We start from the raw sequence: 18055 nt of genomic DNA on the forward strand, positions 1-18055 counted from the left end.
CGGTATCATTATTATGTTCTCGACAAACAGCCACATACACGCGGAAGATCGTGATCCAGCGCTTTGCACTTCCGCAACGTCAGAGACTCGAAACGCTGCCGCCAAACGAAACTGAGCAATCCACGGACTGAATGATGATGAGTGCGGCGAAGCGTCCGTCCATCCGCCCTTGTGTTCGTCCATGCGTCCGCCCATCAGTGCGTCTGTCCATCCGTCTATGCATCCATCCGTCCATGCATGTTTGTCTGTCCGTTCATGCATCCGCCTGTCCTTCCATCTAGTGAACACTCCAAGTACCACCATCTCGCATCTTTTCATCATACATTCATCATATAAAAGTACCGCCGTTCAGCGGACCTCCTAAGAACTAAAGGAGAGGTGGCTGCCCAGTACTACGACGACGACTACTAATACTACTACATACATCGCGGACGCACGATCCACGACATAAAAAGCGGCGCCCCTAAACCATCACCGTCCCGTTATAAAGGGGACGCTCATAGCATCCATCCATACATCACCAGCTCGTTCACGCGCCAGTAACACGGAGCGGCAGGCGCGAGTTCATGGACGAAGTGCTCAATCGAGACCAAGCATTCATTCGGGGCGTACCCAACACAGTGCATTACTGGAAAGATTTCATTGATATGTGGGGTTTAACGTCCCAAAACCACCAAATGATTATGAAAGACGCCGTAGTAGAGGACTCCGGAAATTTCGACCACCTGGGATTCTTTAACGTGCACCCAAATCTGAGCACACGGGCATACATTTCCGCCTCCGTCGGAAATGCAGCCGCTGCAGCCGGGATTCGATCCCGTGACCGTATACGAGTCTGAAGCCGAGTACCTTAGCCACTAGACCACCACGGCGGGGCTACTGGCAAGAACGCCGCAAGGAACTCTTTGCCATGATTCGCCAGCTAGATTCGCCAGCTGCTGCGGTAGTACACTGGGACAAGGTCATTGACACTCTGGATGGTCTGCGAGTAAGATTCACGGTCTACCGATGTATACCTTCGGCGCTTCGCCCACTCATCATCACTCACTCCATGGATATGCTGTTTTTTTTACTTTGTTTACCGTTAATAACGAAAGCCTGAACGCAGTCGTATAGGCTATAAAACCTAAGCACCCATTACTGGTCCACCGTCATACCACTTGACCGTTCTTTCTTCGGCGTCCTTTTCCTTGCAGGTTGTGGCTCGATCATACTGAACCATGACGAGACAAAAAATGTTACCAAACAAACAAAGTTACGCAATGGCTCCTACTTCTGGTCACCCAGACGGCCGTTCAAATGTGCACCATGGTTTTCTAAACTGCAGGAATCTTGCACACTGCTTCCCATGCTCACTGCAGTGATCTGTCGCAGTGGCCGAGTGATTCGAATCAGTGACTACCTCGCTTTGTTCAGCGCTATGAATACCATAACCACTCAGCCAAAGTGACGGCTGCGCGAGAAATTCGTTGCGACGCCCCTTTCAAAGCACGTGCGCAGGCTTCACACCAAAGACCACACACACGCAAGAAAAAAAAAAAAACGGTGGCACGGCAAGCGACCGTTTTCGTCACGGAGGCGCTCGACGTGCCGCGGATTCTGGGAACAAGTAATCAATCTGTCAGCTCTGGAAACCGGGACACGGCTCGCATTTCTGCCACGGCGAGAAGAAATAAAACCGCGAAATGAAAGCGAAACGCGATCGGAATCTGGAAGCGCCAACGCTGCAGCTATAGCCAGCACCACGTGCGGCACCCATGTACAAATAACACTACATTGTTAACGGTTTCACGTACTTGCAAGACAAAAAGCGCCCATAACTGCGCCTGTATACATCGTTCATGAAATATGGATAACGCCTTTCCCATTGTTCGGTCGCTCCACGATCACGCCGAGTATCACCAGATCGAGGCTGTTATCGAAATGATGGTAAGACAATAGCGCTCGTTGAGGCGGTGATGCGACACAAAAGCACTGGCTGGTTATTTCGTAACGATCCTGCAGAGAATTACATGCTCAGCGTGCATAAATAGGAAGCATTGTTCCAGTCCTATGTTGTCTCATCTGCTCAACGGATATTGCTGCTTCCAGATCCGCACATTGATGAACTGCATCATTTATCTATTTCTTTCTTTCTTTATTTATTTTCCTTTCTTTTGTTCGTTCATTCATTCTTTCTTCTTTCTCTCTTTATTTTATTATACTCTAGATCAATGTTTCCTTGTGACATGTTCAAGAAATGCTACCACTATAACGATACGCTTCTTTTTGCCCACATGAGCGCTTCCCAACGAAAGTGAATGCTGATCTTGCGCGATATTAATTCAGTCACAGAAAACGCATAAAAGGAACACTATTGTGGGATGGCGGCTAGGAAACGTTACGGCAGCATTGTTTAGTGTTTTTTTTTTATCCAGTGAATGTTTCCCTCGACATGGCCGATAACTACGACAGTGCAGTTCCCGTATATGGCAACCCAAATTGGCAACATGGAAGACCTTCACATCGCAACGCTTAAATGTCGGAGCCTAAGGAATCGTTCAGATGAATATTTAACTAAGAAAGAAACATAGCACTATAGATGCAGGCCATCTTACGCTATTATAAATAGGTAATGTTATCGCTTCCGAATGTGTAAATATTTGTATAAAACGTTTTCGCTGCGGCGAAAGAGAAAAGGGACACTTACGGAGAATATAGATAGGGTTCCGAAGCAACGTGCGTCGAGTGCGTTACACGACACATGCTATTGTTTACTATTATCGCATCTTCCTTTCAATGCGCGGGACTCGCTCGCTGGATTTCGTGCCGACCGGTTGTGCCCCCGCGATCTCCGACGACAGCGCAGCTGTGGCGGACCGGCTCGCCATCCGCCATCTCCTGACGCCATGAAGCTCTGAGTGACGCCCCATCCTCAGACTCCAGCGACCGTGTTCATCTTATTCTTACTTCTGTAAGTGAGTCTCTTTTTCCCTGTCCCTACCTCTATCCATATCCCTTTTAATCCTCCCTGTCCCTCTTAATCCCTCCTTACCCCCACCTCGTGAACCACTGTAGAGGAGTCGCACTATGATGCAGACAATTACGGGGCTCACTTTCATCTTCTTTTCTTTCTTTTAGGAACTACTCACACATACACATGCGCGCATTGTGATTTCACAGATACGCCTTTAGCAAAGCTATACGCTGAAGGCCCTGCCTCCGTTCAAAGGGGATTAGTAAGGGGGGAATTCGCATGAAACAAGTCAGCAAGGCTGGGAACCGGAACAGTTTTTAATTCACTACTCAAAAGAATCTCAACAAGCCTTGCGGACCGGTACAACGCGACATAAATGCACACTAGAGAACCAAAAGCCCGGAGCGAATAATCCTCGCAGACTGGCGGTCAACGGAACATACGGTGCGAAACGTAAGAGGAAATCAAACGAGCTCACACGCCACTCGCAGTGTAAGACGAGCCAGCGACTGGCCATAGTGGACGCCCCAAATCGGCATGGGCTCTGCTGTTCAGCGCTCACGGAGGAAAACCATCACGCCTAGCCAATTAATTATCTAGATGGCATTGGCCTAGTCTGACCGTCCCCGTATCCCATCGCCATGCCCCCCCCCCCCCCCACCAAAAAAAAAAAAAAAAAGCCCTGGGCCCCGTTTCGCCTCCCTTCTTATTGGCCATAGCCATTTTCGGTCCACTGTGGCCTTTGAGACGCTGACGCTCGTCACGCGCATGGGCAATGCGCGTGTGCTCTCCTCGCAGTGCTTCCAACTTGCGTGCTGCAGATAAGGACCCATCGGCCCGACGACGCACAGCTAAGAGTTATCGCTTGTCCCGTTCCCACTATTGAGAGCTGCCTGCGCATAGAGACTGCTTTCGCGTGTGACTGTGTCACATTGTCACCACTCGATAAGGTAAATCACGATGGAAAACAACGCAAACAAATGAAATACAATGTGCAAAAAGGCTTGCTTGTTGGCTTTTCTATCCTGCATGTCTACATCTCTTTGGCGTTGATCTCTTTCAACGCATGTCACCCTTGGCCAGTCATTACCACCGATATGGGTGACCTCCAATGCAAACGCGTCCACTCGCGTGACGAATCAGTGTTGGCAACAGATGAAGCACACGCCGAAGGGGCCCGACTTCCGAGAGGTGGTTCGGATTACACGTGCGACAGCTTGGCAAAAGCGCGGCACGGTTCTTGGCACGCGCGTTCGTACATACACTGTAAGCCGAAATTCGGCAAAGTTGGACTAACTTCAGTCGTTAAACCAATGGACGAACGGTTCGTCCAACAGGGACTAAATATGTGACAATGCGTGTCTCGCGCAAACGCCCGGCAATGAAGGGACCAACGGGGAGGGCAACTGCGCCGCGATCGCCTCCTGTCGATGCTGCACTGCAATGCTCGGTGTGGTCGGCGATCATGAAAACAAGTTAAATAGGCTATACGCCACTGTGAAAGTGAAGCACTATGAAACGAATAGAAGATGTTATGAGGGGAAAGTAGTACAACACGCTGTCAGTGCACACAGCAAGTGCCCTCGCGTTTCCACCATGCCGGCACGGGCGAGCCGAAGCCAAGCGAAAGTCTCCGCAAACACGGACAATGCCGAGAACTCGCTTTAATGTGCTGAATAAGTTCGAACTACGGTGAACACTGACAATGCTAATAAAGGTAAGCTGTTCATCAGCGGTCGTCTACCCACACAGTGACCACAAGTTCAAAGCGATATATAGGAAAAGTAGGCTTCGTACGTCATCGGTATCAAGCGGGCTGCCGGTGTGAGTGCATGGCCGGCACAAGCGAAGGAAACGTCGCGTACAAGTTCACAAAAATAGTAGCTCAGGCAAACGTATGTCTTTTTATCCATGCGACAATCGTTATCAAAAATCCAACGTGTAGGCGATCGCGGATACGACTAATCGTGCGGCCGGCGGTACACAGGTTGTGTCTTACCAGCACGATGAAAGAACCATGCCTGCGAACGGTCTCGTCGCTGTAAGTATACAGATATCTACATCACTCCGTAAGACACAGCGAACATGGGGCACTTACCTATTGTTCATTTGTGACTTTAAAATAACGACGACGAAAATTTCAGGCGAGCCGCATGTTGCGATCGCCGGCGGTCGTTTAGCCGTACTCGTCGTAAGCCTAGCGATGCCGTCGGCAAGCCGACACGGTATGGCATCGGCGGGGCGCCTGCGGCTGCTTCGCCGGCTTTCCCGCACAAGCGCCGCTGCTATGTTTGTGTTTGCGGACTCGTGCGCCAGCACTGCGAACGCTGGTTCAGCCGACATGATCGAATACCAGCTGATAATTCGTATTCTCGGGCTGGAGGCATGTTGAAGATTAGATGGATCCATATTAAAAGATCGATGCGCATCGGTGCTACGAATAAGCCCATGTAAATTTTTGCGTTACGGTGTCAATATTTATTGTTTTCTTAAACCGAGTAAAAGTCGCCTACTGGCACTAGATGGGAGGTCAAAATACTGTGCTATATATACCCGAGAGTCTGTTCTCTGTAGTACAGTGCGGGCAGTCAGTGTTTGCGGTGTTTTACTTTGAAATAACAGTGCGTATGTATGTGTGTGTGTGTGTGTGTGTTGCATGAATAACATACTATGATCTTCAGTGCTAATTAAATTGGAATAAACATAAAATATACTGCACAAACGCAGTGTCGCCATTTTTTTTTTTTTGCCATTGGTCCAGACGGTTCAACTGTTAGTCCCGCTGGATCATTCTACTGGGGCCAACATTTAAACCAAGTGGAGTAAGTGCTTGGGGTAACAGTTGAGCCCTTGCAGTTACTCCCGCAGTTAGTCCGAAATTGGTTCAAAATCTGTGGCAGCGCATTTAGACCCCTAAAAGACCAATGGCATACCCCACTTTAGTCTTTTTCGGCTTAGAGTGTAATATCTACATGCGAGGGCACGACCGCGAAACACTATTCGACCCAACGGTGCTGCCTAAGGACACCAAAGGTACAAAACTATTGATAGGCACGCCAGAAGCGAGCGCTCGGAGACACAATCCCGATGTGCATTCTGCGTATTCGATGGGATCTCAAGGTCGCGCGGACAGTACCGCGCTGCCCTTTCCTCGAAGCCGCACGCGATCACTCAAATTATCTAAATGACCCCATGCCAGGGGTGTGTATCTAACAAAAAAAAAAAACTCCGACTGACCGGATAGCCGGTATATATTGTCTTAACACAATCGCCTATCGATGCTATACTATCCTCACATACGGAAGAAACAAAACTCAAGCTGTCCAGTGAGGGCGCCAAGATGAAAATTCACGAACAAGACAGAAAACGTAACGAAACTATTTTTTTTATAACACCAGCCATTCAGCGACAAAACTGCGCGATAGAACTGCAGTGATTACGCCGTAACCTCGTACGATATAGCTTTTAGCGCGAAGTACAGACGAGAGACGGACAAGCGCCAACAGTAAGAATAAACCAACTTGCCCAACAAGTCCCTCACTACTGCCATAGCCTCGCGATGCCCCTAAATTATTCAATTATTCACAGTAGTAGTAATCAGCTGCTCAGTCGAACACCTTCCACGTTTCCGCAGTTTTAAAAAATGTCATGATCATGCCCTCATTTTCACAGTGGGTTCCACCCTCAACATATCCCGTCAGACGTATTAGAATTACTTTTGCTTTGTAGATTTGTAGCGAATGCGGATCGCCCACTTCTGACGCACTCGAAACACGATGCTTAAATAATCTTTCCGCACGGTGGCCGCCCGGCTGACCGATCACAATCGACGACCAGGCATGTGGTACGTCGATCGAAACTAGCAAGTTTAGAAGACCTCTCACGCACTCGTGACCGATCGGCGCGTCCTCATGAGCACGCAATTGTCCCGTTTACCGGCGAGCTCTCCAAACACGTTCCTCGCTCAATTAGACGCCATGGCGAACGAGCGAACGTACACACAGGGCGAGAGAGGAGAATACTGCCCTCCAGCGAAAACAATGTTCGCCAACGGACATTGGCGGGCTATAACAACACGCGCCAGCAGCGCTTGCAACAACAAGCACGTGCCGCCGAGAACAACACGCGCCGAGGGAAAACGCGAAAGCGCGCTTATTAGTCCTATAGCCCGTGTACGCGTACACAGCGCGGTAAGGGCTTCCGCCGGCCGCGCCATGGCGAAACCACACACATTGCGAGCGGCATTGCACGCGCGAGACAATCGACTACTCGTTTTGCCCGAAAGCAATTGGCGCCCTCAGGCGGAGGAAAAGGACAAGGTCGCGAGCAGACATAGCAGCGCGAGACCGTGGAGCGAGGACACGCCCGGAGACGGTACACACACACAATGCCCGCGGAGAACGAATAACGTGCACGCGCATGCAGCACATATCAACGCAGGCTTGCCGGGGCGGATGCGCTTGTTTTTCGATTGTGCACTGTTGTGACTGGGGGAATTTGTCGGGCCTTGAGCCATCCAAGGGTCAGGGCGAAGACGGGCCGAGGAGCCGGAGCTGATAACTTGAACGATTTATTTACACTATTTTACATGATGTTGAAGGTAGCGTGTTACATGGAGTAAGCATCATACTAGATGATGGAAGGAAGCTCTCTCTCCGAGCGTCTTGCGCTCGCGTTTTTATGCCCCCGAAGAGAGAAAGTCACACCGCCTCCTTCCCAACCTGGGAAGGGAGGAGAGGCCCGCCCAGTTCGCTGCCCGGCGAGGGTGTAACACACACAATACACGACACCACTGGCACAGTGCGAGAACGGGGAGTCGGACGCGCCGAGATGACTCTTCGAGGAAACATCGCTCGGGAAAGGCGCCATGGAACGTGAGGAATGTCCCCGAAGATGAATACAAAGCGCTCGGCTCATTGTCCGCTGAATGTTGACGACCCAAGCAATGACCACTCCTTCTAGGCAGCCCAGACAGCGAACAGCCCCCCCCCCCCCCGGTAATCTGTCGGTCGTGCGTGCCCAAAGGGCTTTTTGGCAAGACGAGCCGACGACTCCAAGGAATTCGCAGTACTACTGCTGTGTTGTTGCCGATTCTGGACGTCTCAGGACGCGCTGCGAAGCCGGAACCATTCCACGCGTCCAAGCGGCGCCCAGACATGGGGGCCGATCACAACAGCTCGTCCGCCGCCGGGAAAAAGGACTCGTAGAGGGGCAGCCCAACGCTGCACCTTGAAGAGGCCTGGCAGCGCAGCAGCTCTGGAACGGCTGCGGCTCAGGTTTTCTCTCTCGCTCAAGTGGGGTCAGCAGGTCCGTAAGTAGTACTCTCCGTCGAAGGGGCCCCCGCAGGTCGAAGGCTGGGACTGACATTAGTGATCAAATCCGCACAGTACCCAAGCAGCGACAAGGCGGTACACCACCCCTCCCGAGATATGCCAGGCTACTGAACTCTTAGCCCGTTGTCGGCATAAAAGCAGCCACACTAGAACGTTGCCTGGAACGTCCCCAAACAAAGCAATATGGCAACGCTCCTAAAGTTTTGAAGAATTTACCTTAAATAAATTGCACTCAAGCCGCAAGTCGCATAGCCTTGAGGCAAATGGCGAGTGAGAAGTGAGAAGGTCGGGAAACTCAACTAACAAATTATATCCCTTTCTCAACGTCTGGCCGTGGCAGGCAGACTAAGTAACAGGTTCACCATGCAGTAAAGGTTAAAAAAAAATCCAAAACGAAAAGATACACGGAATGACATAACAAAATAAAAAACCCGGGCTGTCGTAACTCAATCGGAATGCGCTTGCTCCTTATCACAGGAAGCCTCGGCTGAGAGCATCAGCATTTCCATTATCCCGCCCCTTTTTGTAGCGGATCTCAAAATTATGTTCTTGCAGTGCCAAACTCCATCTCAGTAGGCGGCCATTTTTAGGCGACATATTCCGAAGCCATGACAAGGGACAGTGATCTGTCTCGACAAGAAAGGGCGAGCCGGCCAAGTAGCACCGAAGCTTGTAAATAGCCCACACTAAGCATGCACACTCTTTCTCTGAGGTGCTATAAGCCTCCTCACGGGTGGAAAGCTTACGACTAATGAAAAGCACGGGGTGCTCCTCTCTACTTTCATCTCGCTGACTCAGAACAGCCCCAAGACCCCTTTCACTAGCGTCGCACTGAAGTACAAAAGGTCGGTTATAATCCGGAGCTCGTAATACCCTTTTGAGAACCGAGTGCCATGCTTCTACTGAATTGCTCTGAGGATGTCTGACGGAACTGTGTATTATCCTAATGCCACACCTCTCCAAGAATGTGGTAGTTAGTGCGCTAGTAAACACACTGCCCTGGTCGCTCTGTAACTCTGACGGGAAGCCTACTCTCGAAAACACTGAAAGCAAAGCATCCACTATTTCTACAGATGACTGCTCCTTCAAGGGAACCGCCTCCGGGAATTTTGTGGCAGGACATATCAAGGTTAAGATGTAGCGGTACCCTGACTTTGTCACAGGCAGGGGGCCCACAACGTCCACGACAAGGCGGCGGAAAGGTTCACTAATGAGTGGCACCAACTTTAAGGGCGCTTTCTGCTGGTCGTGTGCTTTGCCTATTCTTTGGCACACATCGCAGGATTGCACATACCTCTCGGTATCCTTGAAACAATTGGGCCAATAAAACTCCCTAAGTAGACGAGTCTTCGTTTTCTTTTTGCCAAGATGGCCCGACCACCCGCCACCGTGACACAGCTCCAGTACTTTGGCTCGGTATTTCTGTGGAACCACTAATTGATCATAGTGCACCCCCTTCGAGTCTTTGTACTGACGGTACAAAATTCCGGCGCGGCGGTGCAAAAAGACGTTCTTCCGCGCCAACCCCTCCTCCACCATATCGCTCAACTTTTGCAGCGTTTTATCCTCGGCCTGTTCCGCAGCGATAACCTCCGGGCTTACTTTCGATAGCTCCAAGAACCCGCCCATGCAAGGCAGCACGGAAAGAAGGTTAACTTCCTCGCTGGCCTCACTGGAACTCTTAAAGCTGCTTTCGCCATCGCTCGGGACGTTCTCCTGATTCGCGTCTGCCCTTGTTTCGTCGGGGGCCTGTGCCTCTCTATTTTGGGAACTGCCGAGCTCCTTTGCGATCTCCTTTGCCTTAGACCGCGTTAGAGCATGTACAGTGTGTTCTCCAAAGCTCAGACCTTTCTTTCTTAACAGGTCCTCCGAGTGGTTAGAAAAAAGGTAACCGTACTGCTTCGGCAAACTTTGTGACACGGCAGCCTCTGTTTCCAGTTCTCCGAAGGGACCCTTGATGAGGACTTTGGCCACTGGCAGACACACACTGTCTTCCTGCGCTACCTGTCTGATCCACGCGCAGTCTCCGGTGAACCCATCCGCGGGCACGTAAGATGGGTGTATTACATCCATAGTGGCCGCAGAATCGCGTAGAACCCGGCAATTTTGCCCATTGACAGTCATCTCTCTTAAGTACGGTTCAAGTAACCTCATGTTCTCATCAGTATGGTTAAAAAGGGAGAAAACGAGTTTTTCCTTACGGCAACCCACTGCTAAGTGCCCCGGTTCATTACATCGATAGCACACAATGGGTTTCTTTGCCTCAAATGCTCTGTCGCGATTCTTATCCTGTTCTTTCTCTTTGCCAGCGCGTCCACTCATGGTCGATTCCCCGTGCGTGTCTTTTTCATTCGTCCCTCCTGGTGCAATAGGGGCATAACTGTTGCGCTCAGACTGCTTAGAATTCTCACGGTATGGTTTCTTTGCGGGTTTGTTGCGCTCTCTTATTTCCTCACGCCTCATGGTGTATTCTTCAGCCAGTTCTGCGGTACGCTCCAAATTCTTTTCCCCGGGCTGATCTAATACCCATAAGCGTGCTTCGTCACTTAGAACGTTCAGGAATTGCTCCGTGCAAATCAACTCGACTACCTTGTCATGGTCTCCAAAAGCTCCCTCGCCCTTAAGCCACTCGGTGAGATTGCACCTCAGACTGTATGCAAAATCGGCAAATGATTCACTGCTACGTTTGCTACTATTTCTGAAACGTCGTCGGAAAGCTTCAGCAGACAGCCGATACCTCTTTAGTAGCGCACGCTTTACAATATCGTAGTCATTCGCCTCATCTCGCGGCAAACGAGCCAGTACATTCGCTGCCTCGCATGGAAGCACGGTCAAGAGCATTTGTGCCCATAACTCACGCTCAAACTTGCCTTCGCAACTTCTCTCAAAATTGACCAAAAATAACCCGATATCCTCTCCCATCTTAAAAGGATTCAGGAGGTCTTTTATTTTTGGTGCCTTGCTTACTGGAGCATTGAGTGTTGCGCCTCCTGAGGTAGTTGCCCGAGCTATTTCTAAGTCTAGGCGCTTCTTATCCAGTTCGTGCTTGCGCTCGCGCTCGCGCACGCGTTCCTGCTCTTCTTTATGGCGCTCGCGCTCCTGATCTTCCCTTTTTTTTTTTATATCCTCCCACAACTCCACGATCTCCTCGTCATCTCTGCTTGCCTCCATAGCCCTGATGACTTCCGCCTTTTTAAGATGTTTCCCGCAATCAATCCCGAATTCCCCGCATATCACGTCTAGGTCCGATCTGTGCAACTTTCTCCAAGCCATGGCTGCTACTTTTCTGCCGACAAGTTTCTCAAGGGAAAGCGTTGAAGCAAGGTTCCCGTGAACAGGCTTCCAACACTCTTGTTACCAGGAAGAACTAATTTAAGCCTGGCAACTCTCAAGGAGAAAAGGTCGTGCACTCACCAAGCCGGAGTCGAATTCCTGCGCAGATCATCTCACCGCTGCCATCCACTGTTGTGACTGGGGGAATTTGTCGGGCCTTGAGCCATCCAAGGGTCAGGGCGAAGACGGGCCGAGGAGCCGGAGCTGATAACTTGAACGATTTATTTACACTATTTTACATGATGTTGAAGGTAGCGTGTTACATGGAGTAAGCATCATACTAGATGATGGAAGGAAGCTCTCTCTCCGAGCGTCTTGCGCTCGCGTTTTTATGCCCCCGAAGAGAGAAAGTCACACCGCCTCCTTCCCAACCTGGGAAGGGAGGAGAGGCCCGCCCAGTTCGCTGCCCGGCGAGGGTGTAACACACACAATACACGACACCACTGGCACAGTGCGAGAACGGGGAGTCGGACGCGCCGAGATGACTCTTCGAGGAAACATCGCTCGGGAAAGGCGCCATGGAACGTGAGGAATGTCCCCGAAGATGAATACAAAGCGCTCGGCTCATTGTCCGCTGAATGTTGACGACCCAAGCAATGACCACTCCTTCTAGGCAGCCCAGACAGCGAACAGCCCCCCCCCCCCCCCGGTAATCTGTCGGTCGTGCGTGCCCAAAGGGCTTTTTGGCAAGACGAGCCGACGACTCCAAGGAATTCGCAGTACTACTGCTGTGTTGTTGCCGATTCTGGACGTCTCAGGACGCGCTGCGAAGCCGGAACCATTCCACGCGTCCAAGCGGCGCCCAGACATGGGGGCCGATCACAACAGCACGTAGAGCCTTAATTAGTTATGGTTATAGGTGCCTCGCTCACCGGAAACGACGGCACGCGTGCAGATCCCCGCACGGTTCTTAGATAAGTATTACCAGGTAGCACGTGTTCTCGGAACGCGAGAAAAACCTCTTTTTCTGCTTAGAAGTGTGGCAGCTTGGGCTAGTTGGTATGGCATGACGATAGTTATAGCGCGAGAACAAAACGACGACACAGAGACAAAAAAGTAAGGTGTCCTTCTTGTCTCTGAGTCGTCGTTTTGTTCTCGCGCTATAACTATCGTCGTGCCTCTTTTCTGCATTTAGGGGGCCAACGGCACGAGGGGAGGGGGGGGGGGGGTAGACGTAACAGTTTCTACAACACTTTTGCTTCCAGGCGGACTGACATGCGATTGCAAGTTATGAGAATGCGCCGGGACTTCCACTTTTTTGGGAAATATATCACGTGTGCACATACATGAAGCTGCCCTCGACACGCAGAATAATTGCTGGCAGAGGTCTCAACTTACCTTCGCTGAGTCTTGCGGTGAATTTCTTCCTCCTCGCCCTGTTCCCCGGAACCATCTGTCTCGTCCTGCAAGAAGAAAAAAACAAGACGGGACATGAGTCACGAACTCGGGCGTAATGCATGCACATGCACTCAGAGATACAAGGCGCGCTTCACATATATCGTTCAGCCTGTGCTTCACACAGGCTGAACGATAATCGCTTCAACTCGTCACGTTATACATCTGACTAGTAGCTGGAGAAAGCACATCTTGAACGATATTATCGAACTAATCAAACGTGTATCGGACAAATAATGCGTATGCAGATAGTACGCGCTGGCAGACAAACATTCTGGCTATGATAAACATGGATAAGCTATATTAATACACGTATGTGCAGCAGGCTGGTTCCACAATGTTTGCGAACGACCAGTCATCCCACTCACACGGACAAGAAAGAGGTTTGCAAAAAGATGGAAGCTTAATGTGATGCGACAGTGGTCCAAACAAGGGAGTGCCGCTGAAGCAAACATTTCGAGAAGGGCCATCCTCGGCGAACACGAGGTTTGTAAATAACGTTGGCTTCATTGACATTTGAAATTCCCCCACTTTTGAAAACCACTTCGCACACAGTGTAGTCGTTCGTATATGAAAACCAAAAGTCCCTTCACTTCGGTTATGAGGCCGTGAGGCTAGTGCCCGCGACCGCCCCGTTGCTGGAACGTGCAGTGAGCTCTTCAAATTACGCAAACAATCGTTCTGAATTTCCCCGACAATAACGTCCATTATATACGAACCCTCTCTGAAAGAGTCAACATTGTTAAGGGTAACTCTTCCGCCGATTACGATAATCAATGACGCAAGTTTCCCGCGCACTCCCATTCACACAATCCAAGCGTCGTAACGGCTCCCGGTTTCGAGTCGAGCATTGTCTATCCTACACGAACGGACCGAAGCGCGTACTCTGGCATACGGCGCGACCTACACGAGAGCAGTCGGCCAAGCCAACAGGCGACGCGCGGGGCCACGACGTTTTGCAGCCATTATGCGTCGCAGTAAGTCAAATTGACCGTATTAAACGCCGCAACAGCCGGCCATCTGCCGGGCAAGCCCGACAAAGTGCCGCGATCTTGATTACGGGGCTGAATTACAGGAAACGCTAAACGGCTGTCATTATACGGCCAGATCGTCGAGGCGAAACGAAATGCAACCGCACGGGACGCAAGTTGCAAAACAGCTCGCAAATAAAAAGACGCAACGGCCGAGAAAGTGGAAGCGCGGCCTAAAAGGAAAAACAATAATAATAACGTCAGTCGGCGAGATCTTACAATGAAAAGAGGTCAGCGACCGCCCCGTCTCTGAAAGATTTGTCGGGAGTCAGCTGGCGAAATAAAGCCGGCGAAGCGATCGCATTACTCCGTATCCGTGGCTCAAAAAAAAAAAAGAACAAACACACACTAGGAGCAGGCTTTTTTTTTTTTTATTCCAAAGAACACCCGCCTTGCTGAGTGCTTGCTGTAGGAGTCACAAATGGGGAGTCCGAATGGAGCGGACGCCTAACCGTATAAATGCATACCTTGAATTTCACAGGAAAATGTCCTAAAGTTTCGAAGCTTCATGCGCTATAGTTAAAAGCTTGCCATGTCTATACTCCGAGCTTGGCATTTCACACTTGAAAGCGATGACCCCCCCCCCCCCCCCCGCAACGAACAGCTTGAATACTGTGGGACCCTGTACAGAATTGATTAGATGTAACAGTGTTTTAAGCAATTTGCTGATTGTACAGATGCTTCAATTCACATATGTGTAAGCGTTTTTCGGCATACGCGCGCAAGTTGTACTATTTTTTTATGGAGGTATAACCATTATATTAGCCGGTGAGGCTAACTGTCACTACGGCCATGCTGGGCTCACATTAGAGATTAGATGCAGGCCACGAAGACAGTGTTTGAATGCGGGTAACATGTAAACATGTCCACGTGTCATGACGAGGCTCGTGGCTCACGTTAGAGCACAATGCTCGGTCATAACTTAATCAGACGTGCCCTGCTAAAAGACGAGCGCAGCCGTTACGGCATCGTATACACTTCAGTTCTATCAAACAAAATGGTGAGTCACAAACGTGCCACTACGCTATCAAGAACCGTCCGCTCCAGTTAAAACTCGAAGACACACCACCTCACGTCGTTCCGCGCGCCGTCTTAAGTGCACGAGCGCCGAACAAATGGCCGCCGAAGCGTTTTATAAAGCGAGCGGCCGTCCAAGAACAATGACCGGAAACCCAGAGCGTCCGGGCTGCGGCCGCGCGAGGAGGCATGCCGGCTCAGAAGCCGGCTCAGAAGCACCGCAATACACACCGAACCGGTCCGCGGGACACAGCGCAAGCCCGCATCGCGCAACACTCGGAAGCCGCCACCAATGTCCGTTCGGGTCGTCGTTCTGTCACCCCGTGCAGCAGTCGCTTCTGTCGTTGTGTGTCTCAAAGCGTTGTCGCATCATCTTCCTTGCTCCTTGTATTTCTTTTTTCTCCTCTCTTGCTGCGTCGATAAGTCCTCGGCGCTGACTTGCGAGCTTCCGTTTCGACCGGAGACCGGCTTCCTGCGTGACGCAAGCGCGGTCGTCGAGGCTGACAGCTGCCGCTTGGTCGAACGTAGCACAGGAACGGAGAGCAGCGCCAAGAGCACCCGAGTGGCCTTCCGCACGCAGCGAAATGTGCGGGAGCCCGGGCATATACGCACAGGACGTCGACCAAGAAACGAGAAACGAGAGCGGAGGTGTATAGCGAGAAAACAAGACGATGAAGCGAACCCATTGTTTGTAGGCATGATAAGTGGCGGGGTTTTACGCTCCGAAACCAGGATAGGATTACGAGAGACGCCGTATATTGCGGGGCTCCGGCGGTTCCGACCAGCCGGGGTTTTATAACCTGCGCCTAAATCTAAGCACACAGGACTCTTTCACCTTGCCTCCATCGAAAGGCGGCCACCACGGCAGGAATTCGAACCTGCGAGCTTCACCTGAGCAGTCAAGCAACATACATGACCACTGGACCATCGCGTTGGTTTTGAGATATGGGCACAGTAAGCCATCTGAGCTCGCAAGTACCACGGAGACATACGCAGGAGAACTATACAAAAGACCGTTCTCAAAACTTCTTTGTCGTGATATACGGGAAACTCCTTCGCCTTTTCGAATCCCACCATGCCACCCTCTGAGCCAATAAGTATATAGCAGCAGCTCTCCTGGCCAATCAGAAGTGACAGGATGACATATGGTGGAATTTGAGAAGACCGTATACAGAATAAGAACACCTGTGTTGACTCGACAGACGTCGTTCGCTTAGCCATATTGGGACGTTCCATGAAGCATATTGTATTACAGCGATTCAAGAAGCCCCTCAAGGACGTCCTTGTATATGTACACGTGAGGTTAAGATGAATGACCGAGAAAATTGCGCACAATATAACAACTCTCAATCTTTAAGTTTTTTTTTCTTTTTCTTCCGTCATGTTTCCGTAGCAATACGAGCTGTGAGTGCCCATGAAGAACTTCAACAGCACAGATCACGTGTTAATACGCCAGCCGTAACCATTAGTGTCAACCTTAACTTCACATCACGGTAAGAAAGGTTCCACGCACATCCCATCACGACGTTGGCGTTCAGTAGCCCGCATTAGTCTTACACGGCGGCGTACTGTATATAAGCAAACACATCGCGCCACCCACGCGCGTCGTCGTACAATGGTCACACCGCACACACACGCACGCAGGCAACGCACCTGTGTCTCGCCGCACAACGCGCGGCCATTGCGTACAAAGCGAGCTGGCGCACACGCAACAACACAGGATGCGTGGGCCCACCACACACGGCGCGCGTCCCTCTTACATCGCCCACGGGCACGCGAGGTGCAGGGCAATCGGCGACGCAAGTTATACACACACTTCTCAGGGCCGCTGGTTGCTCGCCAAGGAGCACAATTACGCGGCTCGTCCAAGACCTCGCGCAGGCTGGACGGGACGCCTCCGTGTGTATACGCATGTACACGGTATACAAGCACAAAGTCGGCCCGGCGAGGTCAGTTCCTCCCCGAGGCTCCGAAAACGGGAGACCGTGGCACTGGAGGCATTCGAGCGCGTTCCCTTCGCCTCCACGGAACTCAAGCACGCGCGCGCGCTTTCTTCGCTGCCGTTTTAATCAAGAGGCATTGGCAAGCTTGATCAGCCGCTAGGCCACGAAGCTGTCGAGGAGCTATGCCAATGGCGGGCGGCCATCTAACGGGAGAATGGAGTGAATGAAGCTGACGCAGCAACTCTGAAACGCGAGAGCCGCTAAAGAGTATAGCGGTTATTAATTCATGAACGACGTAACACGCTTCTGAAGAGTGAAATTACTGTCAAGCGGATGATTGAATGTCTAAAGGAGGCACAGAAACGGCGCCAGGTTTGGTGAACCAGGTGCCGATAGCGGCCATGCATTCTGAGTGTCTGTTCTATAAATCTATTGTATTTTTTCTTTCGATATTTGTGTGTGTTCGCGTATTAAAGTACACCTCACAGATACAAGAGTGCGTAATGGACAAAAGGGGGCTCCACAATATCGTTGTCGCTATACAAAGACTACGACCTATACTGAACTGATAGAAATGTATGTAACACAATCCCGAACCAAAAATTGCTCACATAAGTCAATCGACAAACTATTGGATTGCACACTTTCGGCAAAAAACTCAAGCATGTTTTATTATATATATTTCTTATTTCACTTCACCGACCGGCGCGCGAAATTCGAGAACCGAAAACTATTGTACGCGATTTTGGATTAGATTACATTGACTACTGTGGGATGTCCAAAGAGACCACTGAAAGATATATATTTTAATGGATCGCGTGGAGATGCCTGTCGGTTATCGACGTCGCACGCTATACTCCGTTTGTTTAGTGAGAAAGTTTATAAGCAGTCATCACTGTTGAGATATCAGACCCGCAGCAAAGGACATTCCTTTTGATTCTCATTAGGGTATGCACTAAATAAAAAAAAACTGCGAGAGCTGCCACGTCACCATCGTGTAGGCCAGGTGATCTGTTTCACTACGTGGGAACAAAACAGCGAAACGTG

At 50.6% G+C, this 18055-nt stretch overlaps 1 protein-coding gene across 2 annotated transcripts in view; it reads right to left on the reverse strand.

The window, feature by feature from the left end:
- ssh (Protein phosphatase Slingshot) overlaps positions 1-18055 on the reverse strand; it is a 423428-nt gene that overhangs the window by 164934 nt on the left and 240439 nt on the right. For both annotated transcript variants that reach the window (XM_037422163.2, XM_037422160.2), the window contains exon 2: positions 12961-13025. In XM_037422163.2, the coding sequence (XP_037278060.2) occupies positions 12961-13025 (65 nt within the window). The remainder of the gene's footprint in view (positions 1-12960; positions 13026-18055) is intronic.

The sequence above is a fragment of the Rhipicephalus microplus genome, chromosome 3, assembly GCF_043290135.1.
Source record: "Rhipicephalus microplus isolate Deutch F79 chromosome 3, USDA_Rmic, whole genome shotgun sequence".
Lineage (NCBI taxonomy): Eukaryota > Metazoa > Arthropoda > Arachnida > Ixodida > Ixodidae > Rhipicephalus > Rhipicephalus microplus.